The 17664-nt window shown below is 63.4% G+C and overlaps 4 protein-coding genes across 4 annotated transcripts; 1 reads left to right on the top strand and 3 right to left on the bottom strand.

Annotated features, from left to right (window-relative positions):
• Positions 1-382: 382 nt before the first annotated feature.
• On the bottom strand, positions 383-7353 carry MNEG_6077 (Heterogeneous nuclear ribonucleoprotein H3; the record flags this gene model as incomplete). The annotated part of the gene is made up of 12 exons (XM_014045452.1): positions 383-421; positions 510-593; positions 857-1696; positions 1936-2335; positions 2499-2755; positions 2965-3336; positions 4103-4199; positions 5506-5661; positions 5904-6097; positions 6486-6614; positions 6908-7072; positions 7243-7353. 12 exons carry the CDS (start codon positions 7351-7353, stop codon positions 383-385), a joined length of 2844 nt encoding a protein of 947 aa, XP_013900906.1.
• A 705-nt stretch (positions 7354-8058) lies between these two features.
• On the bottom strand, positions 8059-10477 carry MNEG_6076 (40S ribosomal protein S3-1; the record flags this gene model as incomplete). Its single annotated transcript, XM_014045451.1, has 6 exons — positions 8059-8190; positions 8555-8759; positions 9165-9336; positions 9611-9758; positions 10186-10210; positions 10473-10477. 6 exons carry the CDS (start codon positions 10475-10477, stop codon positions 8059-8061), a joined length of 687 nt encoding a protein of 228 aa, XP_013900905.1.
• A 1043-nt stretch (positions 10478-11520) lies between these two features.
• Positions 11521-13404, top strand: MNEG_6075 (hypothetical protein; the record flags this gene model as incomplete). The annotated part of the gene is made up of 6 exons (XM_014045450.1): positions 11521-11533; positions 11837-11982; positions 12244-12334; positions 12544-12671; positions 12826-12915; positions 13348-13404. The coding sequence occupies 6 exons, from the start codon at positions 11521-11523 to the stop codon at positions 13402-13404; spliced, it is 525 nt and encodes a 174-aa protein (XP_013900904.1).
• A 2923-nt stretch (positions 13405-16327) lies between these two features.
• Positions 16328-16636, bottom strand: MNEG_6074 (hypothetical protein; the record flags this gene model as incomplete). Its single annotated transcript, XM_014045449.1, has 1 exon — positions 16328-16636. One exon carries the CDS (start codon positions 16634-16636, stop codon positions 16328-16330), a length of 309 nt encoding a protein of 102 aa, XP_013900903.1.
• Positions 16637-17664: the final 1028 nt, after the last annotated feature.

The following is a 17664-nucleotide window of genomic DNA, read 5'->3' as shown; positions in this document are numbered from 1 at the left end:
CCGCAACCCCACCTGCCCCCCAACCCCCCGTGTCACCCACCGGGGTGTCCCCATAGTTCAGGATCGCCACGGTCTGATGCCCGACCTCCCCGGGCCGCAGGGGTGGGAAGGCCACCCTCTGGGCAGCCAGGCGGACCTTGGGACTGAACTCGGGGCTCAGGGCCCCCGTGAAGGTGTGGCCGCACACCTGGGGTGCAGCAGTTTGTTGACATTTTTGGTGCGTGGAGGTGGATTTCTAGGAGAGGGTCGAGGAATGTGTGCCGAGGAGGGGAGTGCCTAAGCTTGCGGGTGCGACGCGTCCGCCGGCATGTTGCCGGGCGGAGTGTGAGGCGGGAGACGGGGGTAGAGGCGGCCACAGCAGGCCGGTCGCCGCCCGCAGGGCCTAGCGGGCGGCGCGGCCCAAGCTGCGCCTGCTGAGCAGCTGCCGGGCGCCACAGCCGGCCCGCGCTTTCTTCTGTTCCGCTCCTACGGCGGCGCGCCTCGCGCCTGCGCCGTCCGGGGCACCGCACCTGCAGGCTGCGCGTCCAGGGGGGCACCACCCTGTCGCCCGGCACCAGCCGGAAGTTGCGCTGCCCCTTGACCACCCCCACCACCTGCAGGGGCCGGCGGGGCGCGGGGGTGCGTTGCCAGGAGCCTCGGGCCGAGGCTGGGCGCGGCGCGCGTCTTGCGTTCTGGTTGACTGCCGGGTGCGCGGCAAATTTGCTGTGCATGGGGACCTCTGCCATCAGAAAGGGGCGCGGCCCTGACAGCTGAACCAAAAGTGCCCCAACCAAAACCCCTCGGCTCGCTTCTCCGCACCACGCCCGCTCAGGTGAACTGGCGCCGCCCGGCAAGCCCCACCCCCTCCACTCCACACCTGCACAGTGCAGCAATAGTGTTGCCCGTCCTTGGGCGGCCTGAAAGCCACCCTCAAGGTGCCGCTGGCCCCTGGCTGCAGCTCCAAAATGTCCGGAAACACCTGGAACACCTGCTGCTGCTGCTGCTGCTGCTGCTGCTGCTGCTGCTGCTGCTGCTGCTGCTGCTGCTGCTGCTGCTGCTGCTGGACAGCCGCTGTCCCCCCGAGTCCCGCGGCTGCCGCGCCTGCGCCGCCCGCCACCCGACGCGCCCGTGGCGGCGACGGCCCGCGCGGCGGCGGCGGCGCACCGCCCGGCGAGGACGGGTCGCGCCAGCCGGGCACGCAGGCAAACACCGAGAGCTTTGCGCCCGTGCGGTTGGTGACGCTGACGGCGCGCGGCTCTGCCGCCGACAGCCGCGAGCAGGCCCCGAAGTCGATGACGTCATCGCTGAGCTCCAGCGCCCGCGCGGGGTCCTGACCGTCAAAGAGCAGCCGCCACCCGTCCGGGCCCACCACCTGCGCCGCCGGCCGCTGCTGCTCTGCCGCTCCCTCCTCCTCCGCGGGCCCCGGGGCCGCCGCCGCCGCCGCCGCCGCCGCCGGCGAGCGGGAGCGAGACGCGCTGGTGCTCTTGGCGCAGCCCATCGGCGACGCGGACCTGCCCGCTGCCGCTACCGCTGCTGCTGCTGCTGCTGCTGCCGTCGCCGCGTCGGCGCCGCCGTTCGGCCCCTCTCCAGGGAGCGGCGCGCCGCCGGCGTCGGTGCGGGCCAGGTAGGCGCACACGTGGGCATAGGTCAGCGGCGGAGGGCGGCTCTTGTCGTCAAAAGCGGTCCCCAAGACGTCCAGTGATATTGGGGCGGCGTCCTGGGGATGAGTCAGGGTGTTTGCGGGCAGGGTGGGGGGTGGCAGCTTGCAGGGCAGGCGCACCCCACGCGGTCAACATATGTTGCTCGACGCCACCGCGCCAAGGACGAGCTGCTGAGGGGCCGCCGTGCGCGACGGCGGCGGACGGCCGCTGACCTTCGCCACATGGAGGGATCAGGGATCGCTGGGCAAACTACGCTACAACCATGACACCACTTAAGAAAAGGAGTAACGCCCACCTGAAAAACGCAAACCAGCCGCCGCCAGTAGTTGGCCGCCAGCCCCGGCGCAAACGTCACGCGCGTGTGCCCTGCGGACCGCGGCCCGACGACGCCCCGCGGCTGGCTCAGCTCGAACACGCCCCCACCGTCGTCCCGGAACTCGTAGGCGGCAGCAACCTCGGACGCGTTCTCGATGTAGACAACCTTGGACGCCTCCTGCCCGGCCCTCACGCTGCCAAAATCCAGCACACGCGCGCTCAGCGTGACCCTCGGCCCCTCCGCCTCGCCTCTGACGCGCAGCGGCGCGCGGTTGCCGCCAGGGGTGACCACGGCAAAGCGGCGGAAGGAGGCGGCGCCGCTGGCCTGGGGTGCATAGGTGACTGTCAGGACGCCGTATTCGCCCGGGCCCAGAGTGCCCCTGCGTGTGTACATGTGGAAACGACATCAGTGGACGCACTGGAGGCTTTGACTGTGTATTGGAACCCTTGCCGCTGGCTCCTGCCATCCAAAGCCTGTGGCGATTGGCCCCGCCGCTCCGCGCCACGAGCCCCACAGCACGCGTGCTTGCGGCCGCGACTCACTCTTTCGGGTCGACGTCAAACACGCCCGCCTCATCATCCGCCTCCCTGCCGTCGCTGCCGCCGTTCGCGAGCCCCGCCGCCGCGACCAGCCCCGCCATGGCGGCTGCGTCCCAGGGCTCGACCGAGAAGCGCGCCTGCACGGGCGACAGGTTCGCGACGCGCAGCTGCGCCGACGACGTCCTGCCCACGGCGACGCGTCCGAGGTCGAGGGACGCGCACTCCAGGGACAGGTACGGGAACTTGGCGGCGCCAGAGAGCTGCGAGTTCACGGTGCAAAAGTTAGCCGGGGCGTGAAAATTGATTGGTTTGGCTGAACCTGTCACGGCGCGCCGCTTCACTTCCTGCAGACTATTCACATGGCAACTAAGGTGCCGCGTCAACTTGTTCAGCAAGGGTCCCTCCTGCCCCAAATCGCCTGCATCCAAGCTTCAGCACCCCCTGTCACCCGTTCAGCCGGCCAGCTCACGTTGACCTCCACCACCTCTCCGTTGTCCAGCTCGCACGCCGCCGTGCCCGCAAACGCCGCCGCATCCTCCGGCGCAAACGCCACCTGGCACAACGCGCCCTCCCCCGGCGCCAGCCGCCCGGCCGCGGGCGTCAGCGAAAAGGGGGCCTCGACTCGCCATGAGAACGCGAGCGGCGCCTCGCCTACGTTTGATATGGGCAGCTGCCGCACCAACAGCTCCCGCGCGGGCACCAGCCCGAAATCGACCGCCCTCGGCGCCTGCAGGCGGCTGGCGGCCAGCGGCGCTGCCAGCGGCACGGGGATGGCGACACCGTCGCAGGTGACGACGGCTGTGTCAGAATAAGCCTGCGCCCGCAGCGGGCGGAAGACGACCTGCGGGGTCGGGTGGGTGCGGGTTGGCATGATGGAGCTGCGGGCACGCACGCGGGACTGATGAGCATCACGCTGTGAGAGACGTTGTATGTTCTGTAAGTGTTCTGCTCATGCTGCTGCCGCTGCTGCTGCCGCCGCTGCTGCTGCTGCTGCTGCTGCTGCTGCTGCTGCTGCTGCTGCTGCTGCTGCTGCTGCTGCTGCTACAGCTGCTGCTGCCGCCGCCGCTGCTGCAGCTGCTGCTGGCGCTGTTGCTGCTGCCCCTGCTGCTGCTGCCGCTGCCGCCGCCGGCGCTGCTGCTGCTGCTGCTGCTGACGATGGGATTGATGCTGCGGAGAATATGTCATCCAGACCATCACTATCGCAGACCGTCACTATCGCATGGCACAAGTCAGCTGCAACAACTGCACCACATGTAAACGCGCGCCGGCCCGTTTGCTCCCGTTGCACCCGCAGCGCCACGCTCATGCCGGGGCTGAGCCGCCTCTGTTCAGGGAAGTCGAGGCAAAACGCCTTGCTCTGGTTGAGCTTGTGTGAAACCGTGACCACCTACAGCGGAACCAGGGGCAGGCAAAGGAAAAGGGTTTTAGGGGTTTGAGAGCTGCGCCGCATCTGGGGAGCACCAACTTCTAATTTCTCAGGAATGGTTGCTTAATGATGGAGGCGCGGCGCATGCGTGCAGCTAAGCAAAGTGAGCGCATGCGCATGCTTGTCCAGGGTGCTACCCGCACGCCGCCGCGTCCACTGCGCTGCACGCCAAGCCACGCACCCGTTTCGACACGTTCTTGACTGTGATAGTCTTCACATATTCTCCTCCGGGCTGCCATTTGCTCCACACCAGCTGGGCAGGCACCTCAACGCCGTTCCTGTGCGCACAGGGATTCAACAATGCAGCAACAGCATTGCGCTTGGCGTGTGGGCTTGCGCACCTTGCGGCGCGACGGTAACAGGCTGCGCTGCCGTCTCTGCAGCAATGGTGTCCCGCAACAAACACACTCGCTGTTGGCATTCCCTGCTCTCACTGCTCTCGTTGCGTTGACGAGGTCGTCAAACCCTGCCGCCCGCTCGCCCGCAGGCTGCCTGGGCGTTGGGAGGACCTCATCAGGAGGATTGACTTCAAATTAAGTGATACATTTTAGTCGATCACGGCTTGTTTCTGCTCTAGATCACTCCGTGCGTCGGAACTAAGAGGCATACGGTGTATACAGAGACGCAGCTACCCGTCCGCAATGAAGATGTTTGAGGTGTAGAGGTGCGCATTGTCGCTTGCAGTTTGCTGTGCGTAGCCAACACCAAGGTGGCAGCATTTCCACGGATGCGATGCACCCACATGATGCACCGCCACACGGTCAGCAGCCCAGGAGCGCGAAGCCCGCCCCACCCCTGGCTGCACCACCTCTGCCTGCTGCGCATAGCCATCAATGGAGCACACAACGATTACATATGACAATGCTCCAGCACACCCACCGGTAGATGATATGTGCAGATAGGGGGGGGGTGATCGATCGCTCCCACTCTGCCCCAAAACGAGCAAAGGCGAAATCAGGTGCAGCATCTGCGGTCAATGCCCAGAGGCGCCTGAACGATCGGCGCGGCGATGATTGCAGCCGCGCGCGCGCCGCGTGCGGCGCCCCCAGGCCTGCACAGGCACGGCCGGGCGGAGGAAGGGCGCAGCGCCAGGCGCCCGCCAGCGGGGATCGGATGCATGCATGGCCGCTCATGGCTCTGCTGATACGTCGCTGCGGCTGCACGCGCCGTCGCGCAAAGCCGCGGCGGCGCGTATTGTCAACAGTTTGACTGCCGGCGCCCCGCGCGACGTCCAAACGTGCGTGAAGACACGCGGACAGCCCCTGCCGCTCGGCCCACCCCTCAGGATGCAAGCGTAGTGACTCGTGCCCACGCGCGGCACCATGCATGAACCATGGCAAATTGCACCAGTCTGGAGCGACTCAGGCGTCTGGTGGGGCGGGGGACGGGCGGATGTGACGCAGCGGGTGACGCCACACGAGCGGGGCGTGCACGGCGCAGCGGGCAGCCGGGGTGCAGCCCGTGGCGAGGGGCCCCTGGTAAGAGCACTGAGGCACAGGGGCCCAGCGCGCCGCCGCGCGTCGGGGCGCGCGGAGCGCGTGGGACCTGGCGTCCAGGGGCGCTCAGTAGCTTCTTGGCAGGTACCTCTGCAGCTCGTCCCGGCTGGACAAGAACACCTCGATGTAGCGCGTGCCCATCATCTGTTTGTCCTTCACCATGGCCGCCTGCGCCTCCTGCGGCGACGCAAACTCGACCAGCGCCACGCCGGTCGGCCGGCCGTAGTCGGTGATGATGTGAACGCTGCGCCAGCGTTGAGGGGCGGCAGTCGGCGCGTCAGGACAGGGGGGCTGCCAGGTATCTAGGTGGGACAAGACATTGGCCAGAAAACACAGCCAGACTGTTGCTGCCGCCGCCTGGGGAAGCCGTGCTTCCCAACCCCCTCACACCAACGCTGCCTGCTGCGGCCCTCCGCCGTGGCAGCGGCGCGCCCAGGTGGCCCCTTGTGCTGAGTGGCGGCGCCCCACCCATGGCTTCCCGCTCACCCCTCCTGTGAGGGCGGGGTGACCTGGACGTCCTCGAACCAGCGGATGATGTCATCCTTGCCAGCGCTGAATGGCAGCCCCCGCAGCCGCAGCACATTGCTGGGGCCCTCCTCGCGCATGCCGCCGCCGCCACCGCCGCCGTAGACCCCGCCGTTGGCGTAGCCGCCCTGGTGGCCGTAGCCGCCGTAGCCCTGCTGTGAACGCAGCAGGCGGGTGGGGCGTGACGGAGGTACTCGGCAGTCAGGGTGCCTGTGTCATGACAGGGGCAGCGCCGCTGGCTGCCAAGGTGCCGCTGCAGGCCGTGCCCCCCACGCTGCCAGAGTCAACATTGACGGCAAATATTTGCGGTGTTGATCAACGTCTTGCGCCTTGGCTGCTGGAGACTTCACCAACGCGATAGCCCGGCGGCAAGGGGTGCGACCGACGGTATTGCAACAACGCCACAAGCAGCGGCTGCCAGCATGCATGCGCCCTAGCAACGCCACTCCTGTCGCGCCCCTGTGAACCCATCACGCCACATGTGCATTTGCGGCGGCCGCCCAGTCTGCGCAGGAACCGTCGCCTGACGGTGCTGGTCCGCACCTGCATGGCATAGCCGTGCTGCATGGGGTAGCCGTGCTGCATCATCATCTGCTGCTGCGCGCCGGGCCGCCCCGGCCGGCCCATGCCCGTCCCATCCAGCATCTCCCCCATGACCGCCTTATAGTAGTCCTGAAATCAAGAGGGGCCAGGGCGGTGCATTGCAGGCGGCTTGTCAGGAGGGGAGCGTTGTTGGTGACACCTGCCGCCGTCCCTGCTGCCCATTCGCGCCCCCGCCCGGGGGTTTGGTTTCCACTTCCGCGTGAAGGCATGTGAACTTTGGGGCAAAGGGTAGTTGCTGTCAATGTGTGGCATCACAGCCAATCGCTGCACTGCAGGTGACGTCAAGCGTGCAAGCTTACTGCACAGCTGCGCTGTCCGCAGACCGCAACGGACAGCCGTCGACACCTCCTTGACCCACGTACCAACTTCTTGGCCTTGAACACCTCCACGTAACGCCTTCCCATGTACGACTTATTCTTGTCGAGGGCCGCCTGGATCATGGCCGGGCTGCTCAGCACGCAGTACGCCTCGCCTGAGAAGCGTCCATCGCGTTTGACGAGCAGGATATCCACGGGATCGATGCCCTCCTGCTAGATCAGAGGTGCAGGGATCAGCAACGGGGTCCGTAAGTGATCGTACACGCGCGTCGTCGTCGCGCGTGTGCCGAGGGGAGCCAATTGGCCCCATGATCGGTCGCCATCGTGAGCCTCCAATAAACAGACAATGATTCCGCATCGGCCCGCGGATGGGCGCGCACCATGAACACTCTGATCTCGTCCTCATTGACGTCGAAGGGTAGACCGCGGAGCTTGACGCACGGGAACACCCGCTCTGACAACTCCTGCTGCTGCATCCCCGGCCCAGCCATTTGGCCGCCTTCCCCAGCAAAGCCAGCCTCCTGCTGCATTGCTGCCAACACCGCTAGAGCGAGCCCGCCACAAGCCCTGACGCTGCACTACGCAAGCCTGGCTGAATGTGAGTCTCTTCGAACTGATCTATGGGGCGCAGAGGTGGCGAAGGGGGAGGGGGCCCGTGATGGTGCGTCTCGCGCGGACGGGCGCGCCGATGGCACCGGGAGTATTGGCATCAAGTACACCACAGTTAATTTGAATTGGGAGCAATGCCAACGTGGGCCTTTGGCCGGAGAAAACACGGAACAAAACACCCGGCCCCTGCCCGGTGACCTCAATGCCACGATAACACAGCGTCTTGGATGCCGAGCGATTGATTTCTTGCTTTGCAAATAGGCTGCATAACCCGCGATCACGCCCTGGTCCATGCCACACACAGCGATTAGGCAGACGTCGGGGACATCGGCGTGACAGCATTGCTTCGTTGGACGACAATTGTGTGCCCATACTTGCTGCTCCTCCCCTGCAATGCTGTTTGTAAGCTGCTGACTGCTTTGCAGGCCACAATCAAGTGCCACCAGCATTCAGGAAGCCTTGCCGAGCGAGTGTGGGAGTTACAACTGCCGAGCCACCAGGATGGCGTGCTGGCCTCGCTGCAGCCCAGACGGCACCGAGCCGCAGGCGCCGGCTGCGACCGCAGGGCCAAGCCGCATCTTGACAGCTCAGAGGTCAAGGTCCTTGGCCTTGTCAGCGAATACCTCCTCCTCCTTGGGCTCGTGCACCTTGACCACATCGGGCATGGGCATCTTGGGGCCCTGGCGGCCAGTCGGGTCCCAGTCCTTCATGATGCGCACCTGGTGGGGTTGGTTCAGAAGAAGCCAATGCAGAGGCGGTCAAGAGGCATGTGGCTGATCAGAGGGGAGACCCAAAACACACGGGCGGGCAGGGGCGAACGCAGTATCATGCACAGCGCAGCAGAGTGGGTCCACGGGCCGGACGCCGCCATTGAACCAACAGCTGCTGTAGCCACCCTGGATGCTCCACAATCACTGACTCAATCAGCATCGGCACAGCCCATCTGCCAGCCAAAACATGCGCAAATTCATCGTCAGCACGCGTGCCAGCAGCTGCCCCGCTGCGGACCACGCCATGAAGGGCCCGCGATGCCACAGAATGCGACCAGCGCTTGCAGAGCCTTTGCCACCCCGCAAAGCCCACCTTGATGCCCAGCACGCCCTGGCGCAGCAGCACGTGGCGCACGCTGCTGTCCAGGTACACGCGGACGGGGTCGCCGGAGGACACCATGTAGCCGTCCTTGAACTTCATGCTCTTGGCGCGCGCGGCGCGCAGCTTGCCGCTGACAATGACCTCGCAGCCCTTGGCGCCGCTCTCCATCACAAAGCGCAGCACGCCGTAGCAGGCCCTGCGGGGCAAAGCCGTGAGAGCATGCGATCAGCACATGCAACATGCCGCGGTGGAGATGCATGAGTGCAGGCCAGCGCGAAGCCGTCGGCCACTGTGGCGGTCGCTGCTGATTGCCTGCAACTGCCATTTGGCAGCCACTGACACTCGGCACGGCGGCTTTGACCATTCTGCTCACGAATAACCAACACTGCCACCTTTGCCGACAGCTGCATGAGCGCCCAGCCCGGTGCCCATGTACCCACGCCACATTGCTGTCATGACAATCTGTGCTGCTCAACCTCCACTCGCTGTCTGACGTCTGCTCGCAGAAAGGAAAGTACGGCGGCGATGGTACAGCTGCTCAAGCACCGTGCGGTGCTGCCCTACTCAGCAAAACCACGCCACCCCTAGCACGCGACCGCACCTGCGCACAGCCAGGCCACCGAGCAGCTTGTAGCGCAGCGATTCGGCCTGCGCCACGGCGCACAGGCCGCGGTTGGCCACCTTCTCGGCATAGAGCTCAACCGTCTCCGGGGGGAAGTTGAAGCGCTTCTGCACCACGGAGGTCAGCTCGCGGATGCGGCGGCCCTTCTCGCCTGCGCAGGTATGCGTGTAAGCGCCAGGCGTGCCAGCATCTGGTGGACAGTGCGATTGCAGCCAAACAGATGTGCATTGTGCCGGCCAGCCGCTGCTTGCGCAGGAGTCCCCAGCCCATTTGGGCTGCTGAAAGCTCGGGGAAGTACTGTTCAAATATTCCTCGGAGGGCGCTCCGCGCGCCGTGTCAAGCTTGCAGTGTGCCCTCAGTTGCAGTAGCCCCCTTCTCACAGGTTTGTCACGCGGGCCGCACCACCCTCCACTCCTGCTGCTCACCCAGCACGCTCTGGGTGCGTGTGGCACGGATGATGATCTCCGTGCGCATGGGCGTCTGGCGGACCTCGACGCCGCTGTAGCCATCCTCGGCCAGCTCCCGCACCAGGAGCTCGTTCAGCTCGGCGTAAAACACGCCATCGGCAACAAACTGCGGGTATGCACGCACATGTGGGTGATGCACAGCACGCACAGTTGAGCAGGGCGCTGCAACAGCACGGTGAGTGTGCCGCAGCGACCGCCACCCTGCTGCAGATACGCGCATCAGACTTCCGTGCTGGCTGGCGAGGTCCATAAAGTTCTCATTTATCCAGACAGTCTGCTGGCCGAAATCCTGTCTCTGCACAGCAGCCGCTGCATTGAGAGGTGCGATCACTGTCCGGCGGCCTCTGCCTGCCTGCCCTGCGGCCTGTGTCCACCACCAAGTTCATAACCCCACTCGCTACTGAAAGCCAAAGGCCAGCGAGACTCGCCTTCCTCTTCTTGCTGATTGCGCTTGAAGCCATGGTTGCAGCTGCCAAGGGAGGCTGCTGCTCAACAAGCGCAAAGCCAAGCCTTGGTAAGAGGAAGGCACTCACGCGCGGGTCCGCCTTTGGGGCAGGCCTTCGCGATGTGCCGGAAGCCGAACGGATCCGTGGCCAAGTGCAGGCAACGAAGAGGTCTATGAGCCTGAAATTCCTCCAATAATTGGCATGAAGGATGTACTCAATCCCAGGTCAACCTCTCTTGGCTCACAGCTCACCCCTGCCGCCTGCTGCGCTCTGAAGCCTGCAGTGACGCAGGCACCATCCTAGTGGATCGGTGCAGTAAACAAGGCAGCCCTTGGACTGACACTGTTGTACAACTACGTGAAGCCAGCAGTTACTCCATGCTTGCTGCATACTGCACCTGACCTGCAGGCTGACTCATAGTCATCGAGTTGACTTGATGGTTTCTATTGACCTGGTGAACCACTGCCCACTCTGTGACGCAGGCAGAGTCAAAAACGACCAACCGTTATCCAGAGTGTGAGTGTGCCAACAAGCAGCACACCTGCACCGAGTGGTGGGCGCGCCCGCCGTTCGACCTGCAGCCGGTGAATGCATGTGGTTGCTCAAAGCATGCATGCTCGCAAGACACCTTTCTTGAACGGTTCAAGTTCATTTCAGATGACTGGGTGCTGCAAGCGGTCCACGCCAAGGTGTCATGGAGAGGGCGAATTGGTGTGCAGCCTGGTGGCTACGGTATCAAGGTTCCCACTGCAACGCCCCGTCTGGGGACGCTCGCGAGCCACATAGACAGCAAGCAATTTTACAATTATGTCATGTATGAAACCGGTATGCACAAGCTGCTTTTGAACCTGGCTGCGCAGCTCGGCGCCTCCAACCATTCGTTGTCTCAGGGCACTCCCGCTGCCCACACACCACCAAGACCGGCACTGCAAAGTGGCTCACTACGATACTCTCCACAAGGGTCTCAAGGCTCCGAATCAAGCGTCATTGTCTAGCACTCTGAATAGTCGCGAAAATTGCTCACGCGCGCTGTTAGATCATCCAAGTTGTGGCTTGCTTGGCATCGACCCATTGGCTATCTGACGGCAGTGGTTGAGCAACGCAGTTATGCAGACGTGCTTGACGCATCGATCGCTCCGCCCTTTCACGGCCAGTGGGGCTCGTGTGGGCCGGTCCACGTCCTGCGCCGCACCTCGCTTTACAGTGGCCAGGGCCGCGTTTCAAAAGCCTGACAGCGCTGAGGTCGATGTGGCATCGACCAGTGGCAGCCATGCGCCCTCGTCGGCAGCGCCTGCACTTGCGGCCAGCGTCGCTCTGCTGGTGCTGACTGGTGCAGGGCCGGCGGCGGCGCTCGATGCGGGAGCTAGCCCTTTTGAGGGTGTTACGGCTAACAGCCTGTACGTTACGCTGGCGCTGTTCCTGATGTCAGTGCCTGGTGAGCAGGGCGGACTGCGTGGTCTTGAGCAATACGGCGGGTCTGTGGCGCTGTGGCCTGTTGGTGGTGCAGCACAGCATCAAGCTGCGGCTCGCGGCTGGGTCCAGCCGGTGCTTTTTTGCGAGCCCGCAATGCCCAGGATGCATATGACACATGACTTAGTTTGAAATCAGAGCCGGTGGGACAAGCGGGCTTTAGTCCATCCTTTGCGCCACTTCCGGCGCAAGCTTTTATCCACCACTCTGGCGCCGTGACGGCGGAAAAACGCTCCCGGCCGCTTTCCTCCCCATCCCCTCCCCAAAGGCATCTGGTCTCAGGTCAAGCGCGCTCCCAAGGCCAACCGCAAGCGCAAGACGTTTGAGGTGGCGGGCCCTTCGGCAGCGGGCGCCATGCCCATGGACGAGCGGGCGCGTCAGATATTCCAGTACTTCAAATCATACAATTACAAGGTGTGCATGAGCAGTCATGGTCACACCTGTCTTGTGCGCAGCCATCCGTCGGTACTTCTCACACATGTCTGTGTTCGCGGCAGGTTGCATGTGCGCTCGTTTGCGCACATGCGGGCATGCATGCACGCATGCGAGCACACAAGGGGGCGCACAGCAAACCCAGCTGCTTATTTGTCGCGAGGGAGGACGAGCACGCTACATCCATGCGCACAGTTTGACTGCAGCCCGGCTTCACTGCTACGACCCACTGTGCCCCTCCAGGTCAAGGAAACCGGGGATGTGATTACCTTCGAGGGCATTTACGCGGCGGACAGGGGCCAGGCGGCAGCGGTTACTTTCTACACCTTCTGCGGTGCGGAAAGCATGTGCAGTGGCGCACCCCTGACTTTGAGTAAAGAAACGTGGGAATCCCTGTTGGCAGTCCTGCTGTACGGAGTTGTGACGCCGCCTGCCATCGCTGCACACCCTCCCCGCGCACGAGCGCCTCAGCCCCGTAGGCTCGCTCGCTGTGAGCGAGCCTTATCACGCGCGCCTCCTGCCTTGGCGCCCGTCATCCTATAGGCATGGCCAGCGTGGCGCTGGTGCTCTCGATCCTGTTCCCGGACATTGGCAACTGGTGGTATGCGCTGACGTTGGTCAGCCCGCTTTCTGCGGTGTACTACTTCCAGAGGGGGGAGCGCGCAGAGGAGGTGCGTCCTGTGGCGATTACTGCGGCGACGCCGTCCCTAGCGGGCTGCCATGTGCCGGCCGGCTGCATGCGCTGGCGGCATGCTTGCAATGGCGCTTCGTTGCTGGACAGGTGGAATGAGAGCACCCCTGGGGACTTGCGATGTGCGTTTGCAGGTGCGCGTCAAGATGGTGACGAGCGATGACGACTTGACCACAGACATCATTGTGGAGGGCGATCAGGAGGAGATTGCGCGCCTCTCTAAGGTGTGGCTTGTGATGCATGTGTGTGTGTATCTGTGCGTTACACACACAAAGAGAGAGGGACTGAGACTGTGTGTGTGTGCGGTTGTGCATGCGAGAGAGAGTCTGTGCACGTGTGCGCGCGCGTGCGTGCGTGCGTGTGTGTGTGTGTGTGTGTGTGTGTGTGTGTGTGTGTGCGTGTGCGACTATGAGGGCCTGTGACATCATCGTGACCCAAATTCTTCTGGAGTCTTGCGCTGGCCAGCATGTTGCGTCCATGGTGCGTGTTTGCCTGCGTTACCATCTCCTTGCGCAGGTGTGCGCACGGGCATGTGCTTGCATGGAGACGATTGGCTTGCATGACCATTGGAAGCTTGGGCGTGCGCTTCACCTCGGCTTACTCTAGGCAGCCTAACACTTGATAACAAGACCCTTCTGTTGGCCCTACCTTCCCAGGAGCTGGGCCTGGTTGAGAAGGGCATGGTGTATGTGAAGGGCATACTGGAGCAGTGAGCACTACGCAGAGGTCGAGCGATCGCCGCCTGACGCGGCACCTTACAGCAGCTGTGGGGTCTTCTTCGTGCGCTGCAGCAGATTTCTGGTGTTTGATGCTGGCAGCCCTGCTTGCCCTTATGAGGTGCCTTTCACTTGAGTGACGAGCCGCACTGGGGCGTGCACGCATGCGTCCCTCGTGGACTGCGGTTTCGCCTGCATTTTTGTGCTTTGCGTGCAGTAACACAACCAATTCGCAAAGTGCATGCAAACAACACACAGCAGAGGACAATGATTGAGTCTTGTCAACACAGAAAAGATGTGCTGGTAGCTTGGAAAATCATGACCACTGCACAGGCCCAGGCAGGAGCATTGGCACGCCCCTAGCCGCTGGGACAAACAAATCCTTTCCTGGACTGGGCAGCCGTTTCTGCAGGGTGGTTGCATCAAGACAGGCCTGCCACAATGCAACAGTGCGGTATTGGTCTTATCTGAAGCATCAATCTGCTATTGTGTACACCCATCACAGACGCACGCAACACTGCGCCACACCCACGGCACACAACAACAACAGCTCAACCTGCCTGCACAAACAGTTCGTGGTCAAAGGCGTACCACGCTCGCACCGGCGCTAAATTCAGAGTTTTTAGGTCTAATAATTCGTTTCTTTCAACGCACATTCCCATTCGACCCCCACTTTCCCACAAGCCGCGCGTGGTCAAACCGGCGTTCATTCAAAATCGTCAACGTGCTTCTCTACGGCAGCCATTGTTTGATTTCACCATCAAAGTGATCGGGTGGCTTGTGCAAGGATGGGCCTGACTGCCCTCCCCGTCGAGGAGTTTGCGAAACTGGTGCTGTTCCTGGGCGAGGGACCCAAGATGCCTCTGCAGGTGAGCTTTTGTGATGTGAATCTTGGTTATGTACCAGCGTCGGTGCAGGGACCTCACCTCTGCCTCGGCCCCCGCGCGGTTCCACGCAGACTGTCAAACATGACCGCAAACGGCGGCGAGGGCCCCTTTTGAGTATCGTGATACCCGAAAACGCTTTCACGGACGATTCAGAGATAGCGGTCAAGAGGGGTCAGGGCCGCCGCGGGCTCAGCGGCAACAGCAGCTGCGGCAGCGGTGGCGGCACGGGGCGCAACGGGTGGGGCGAAGACGACGAGCGCCCCGCCAAGAGACTGGCACCCAGCCAGTTGAATTAGCAACAGAGGCGCGAGCGAGTGAGGCATATCGCAGGTAGATGCAAAGAGCAGTCAACCAACCCCCTTTACGACGTTGCCAAGGGTGGGCGGTAGCGGTGGGAACGGCATGGCAGTGAGGCTGTACCAGCGGCGCCACTTGCTGCGGCATCCCAGAGCCCCGCTTGGCTCGTCCCCTCTGCCGGCGCAGCATAATGGTGGCCGGCGTGCTCGGCCCGGGCTTGACGTCCCCGCAACGCCAAAGCATGAACTCTGCTTTCTGCCCGCGAGGCCGCCCCATTTGCGGCCAGGAACCATTTCATCGCATCCCTTCCTGTGGTACGCGCCCCCAGGGTTTGCACCGCCCTGTGACTTGACGTGCCCACAAGTTTTTTTGCGGGGTGTTTGCCCCCTCCCCTCCCCATACGGCGGCATTTCCCCACCACCCAGGGCCATGACCCCAACGACGCACATGCCTGCACAATCTGTGCCCCCATCCAGGTCGTTCCCTCGCAAAATGTGCAATTCAATTTCCTCAACCCCTTTCCACTGCTTTTGCTGTTGGTGGATTCCCCCAAGCTTGGGCATGTGCCCGCAAGGGCGACCACTCAAGGTCGCGCGCATGCCGATGCACACGTGCCACTGCTCATCACCAGAATGGGATGACACGCATGCATTCCCAGTGGGTCCCCCAGGCCTCCTGCTTGTGGCGGTGTCATGTCGAGACCATCCGGTGCCGTGCATATGCACGCGTGCGCCATTCCATGTGTCCTTATGGGGCCGTCGTTTCGAGAAAGCAACTCTTGTGCGGCTTCCGGGGGTCCAGTGCTCGCAGCGGCGCACATCTGTGTATTGTCCATCTGTTTCAACGCATTGTTTCGATGATTCTGCAAGGTGTTTGCCATGGCGCATCGTGTAAACACGGCATTCAACAGAAGCTGCAGGAATAACACGCACAGCCAACCGCTGCCTTGGCTGCCTGCCAGAGGGTCCCTTGCCGAGCCGTCTGGTGAGCACACCCCTGCAGCCACGATGGATTAAAAAGACCCAAACGAAAGACAGCAACTCGGTTTGAAGCAATTGAACCACCCCCGACAAAACCCTGCCCAGCAACGACATGTTGTAAACAAGGATCACGTTGGGAGGAACAACACTGCTTACAACTTCTTCCAAAGCTAGATGCATGTAAGCCTGGGGGCACGCCGCCGTAAGAACGGGCATGGCAGGCCGCCTCACGACTTGCCAGGGCCGCGCTCGGCGTGGCCCCAGAGGAAGTCGCGCCGCGGCCGCTCTGCAAAATCGTCATCCTGCGCGCACCATTGAGGGGGGCGGGGTGGTGCGTGCGCATATTTAGAGCGCACGTTTGGAGGGGAGATGAGGGGCGGCACATGTTCAAGCTGCCAAAGGGCGTGCGGCACAGCTCGCACGCCTTGTGCTGGCAAAGCAAGGCGCGCCACACAACGCAGGAATGCGGCTTGCTTCCAAGGGAGGAGCGTGCAAGCAGCTGCTGTGGGCCGCTCAGACTACCAGTGAGACAGCCGCGCAGAGACCACTAGGAGCGGGCGGCCGCTGCTGCCATTGTTAGAACCCAACCGCATCGCGCAATGCTGTGCACCCTCCGTCCCTACTCCAAGCCTACAGTACCCACCCCCGCACAAAAGCGCGTACTAACAGCATACAACACATCTGCAGAGACTCGTGTATACTTTCTCACGCCCCATCTGTCCCTCTCTGGTGCGCTCTCCCCTGGTGCCCCTCCCGTTACGCGCGCGCGCGCCGCTCTGGCTGCTGCACCTGGTGCGCCATGTAGACGAGCATGTTATACGTGGCGATGGGCAGCAGGAACGCCCCGATCAGCACCGAGCGCGTGGTGCGCCCGTCCCAAGTGAATTCCTGCTCAATGTCCTCGCGGCGCGACAGCCACTTCTCGATGTGCTTGTTGTGGTGCACGCTGAGGTCATGGTTGCCGCGCGCCTGCTGCGCCTGCGCGGCGGCGCGGCGCCCGGCGAGGGCGCCGCCCTCGAGGCTGGCGCGCACTGCGACGGCCGCGGTCCTCAAGACGCCAGCCATTGCGGCGAGCCTGTTGACCCCGTTTCCAGGTATGCAGGCCAAGCTGCCCGTGCTCCCGCTACAAAGGCTCGCTGCCTGCTGCAGCAGCTGCTGCGGCCTGCGCACTCGTCGCCCTCACACTGCTTTGTCGGGCGCCTAATTGACGCTGGCAATAGAACTTCAGGTGCTTCAACACTGGGACAACGAGTCCTGGCACGACGGGGCCAAGCCCTCGCCACTGATCTGCAAATCGCACTGAACGCACGATCCAGCTTAAGGAGGGTGAAAGCACAAACGACACAGCCACTGACTGCTGCTGGGTCCGCCTGTTGCTTGCTCACCCGCTGGTCGGCACCTCCACACCAGCAAGGTCTACGGTAACCACGACGAACCCAGTCATATCCGATCGCGGTGCGAGGCTTACTTAATTGAATTGATTCACCTCTCCATTACACCGAGACCCCGGCATCAGATCCACCTTATTCCGCTCCTGTCTCGCATGGTACACGTACGCGCGTGCTTGACTTACATGATTGCTCGCCAGCACAGTTTGCTCGCTATCTTGGTTCTTTCCTGCTGGAGCAGCTCCCGGAGCCCAGAGGACCCAAAGATTCTGCTCGGCTCTCCAAGGGTCCCGGCGATGTGAATTTGCCTGAGCAGCCTGCGTGGGTGGATCAGGTGGTTAGGCAAACGCCAGCCTTGGCCCAGCCGCCCGTGCGCCGCGCCACGCTCGGCACACCTGGCCGCCGCGCACACTTGGGCACATCGAAAAGTGTGTCTTTTCAAACCGGTGCCGCTGCCTCACGGCCACGCGCAGCGCGATGTTCAGCGCCGACCAGATCGAGCGTATCGACCATGCGGCGTCCCCACGCGGCTCCTTGGAGCTGCACCGCCGGCGGTCCCTCCCCTTGGATGACGCCGGCGCGCCTTTGGGCGCGCTCGACCCCGGCGCCGCCGCGGCCGAGCCGCCGCCGCCGTACGGCGGCCCGCACTTCGCCGAGCCCCCGGCCGGCGCCCGCAGCGGCGGCGGCAGCGGCAGCGGCAGCGGC

This window comes from Monoraphidium neglectum, assembly GCF_000611645.1.
Source record: "Monoraphidium neglectum strain SAG 48.87 unplaced genomic scaffold scaffold00956, whole genome shotgun sequence".
Taxonomy (NCBI): domain Eukaryota; kingdom Viridiplantae; phylum Chlorophyta; class Chlorophyceae; order Sphaeropleales; family Selenastraceae; genus Monoraphidium; species Monoraphidium neglectum.
This window is presented reverse-complemented; position numbering and strand designations above follow the sequence as displayed.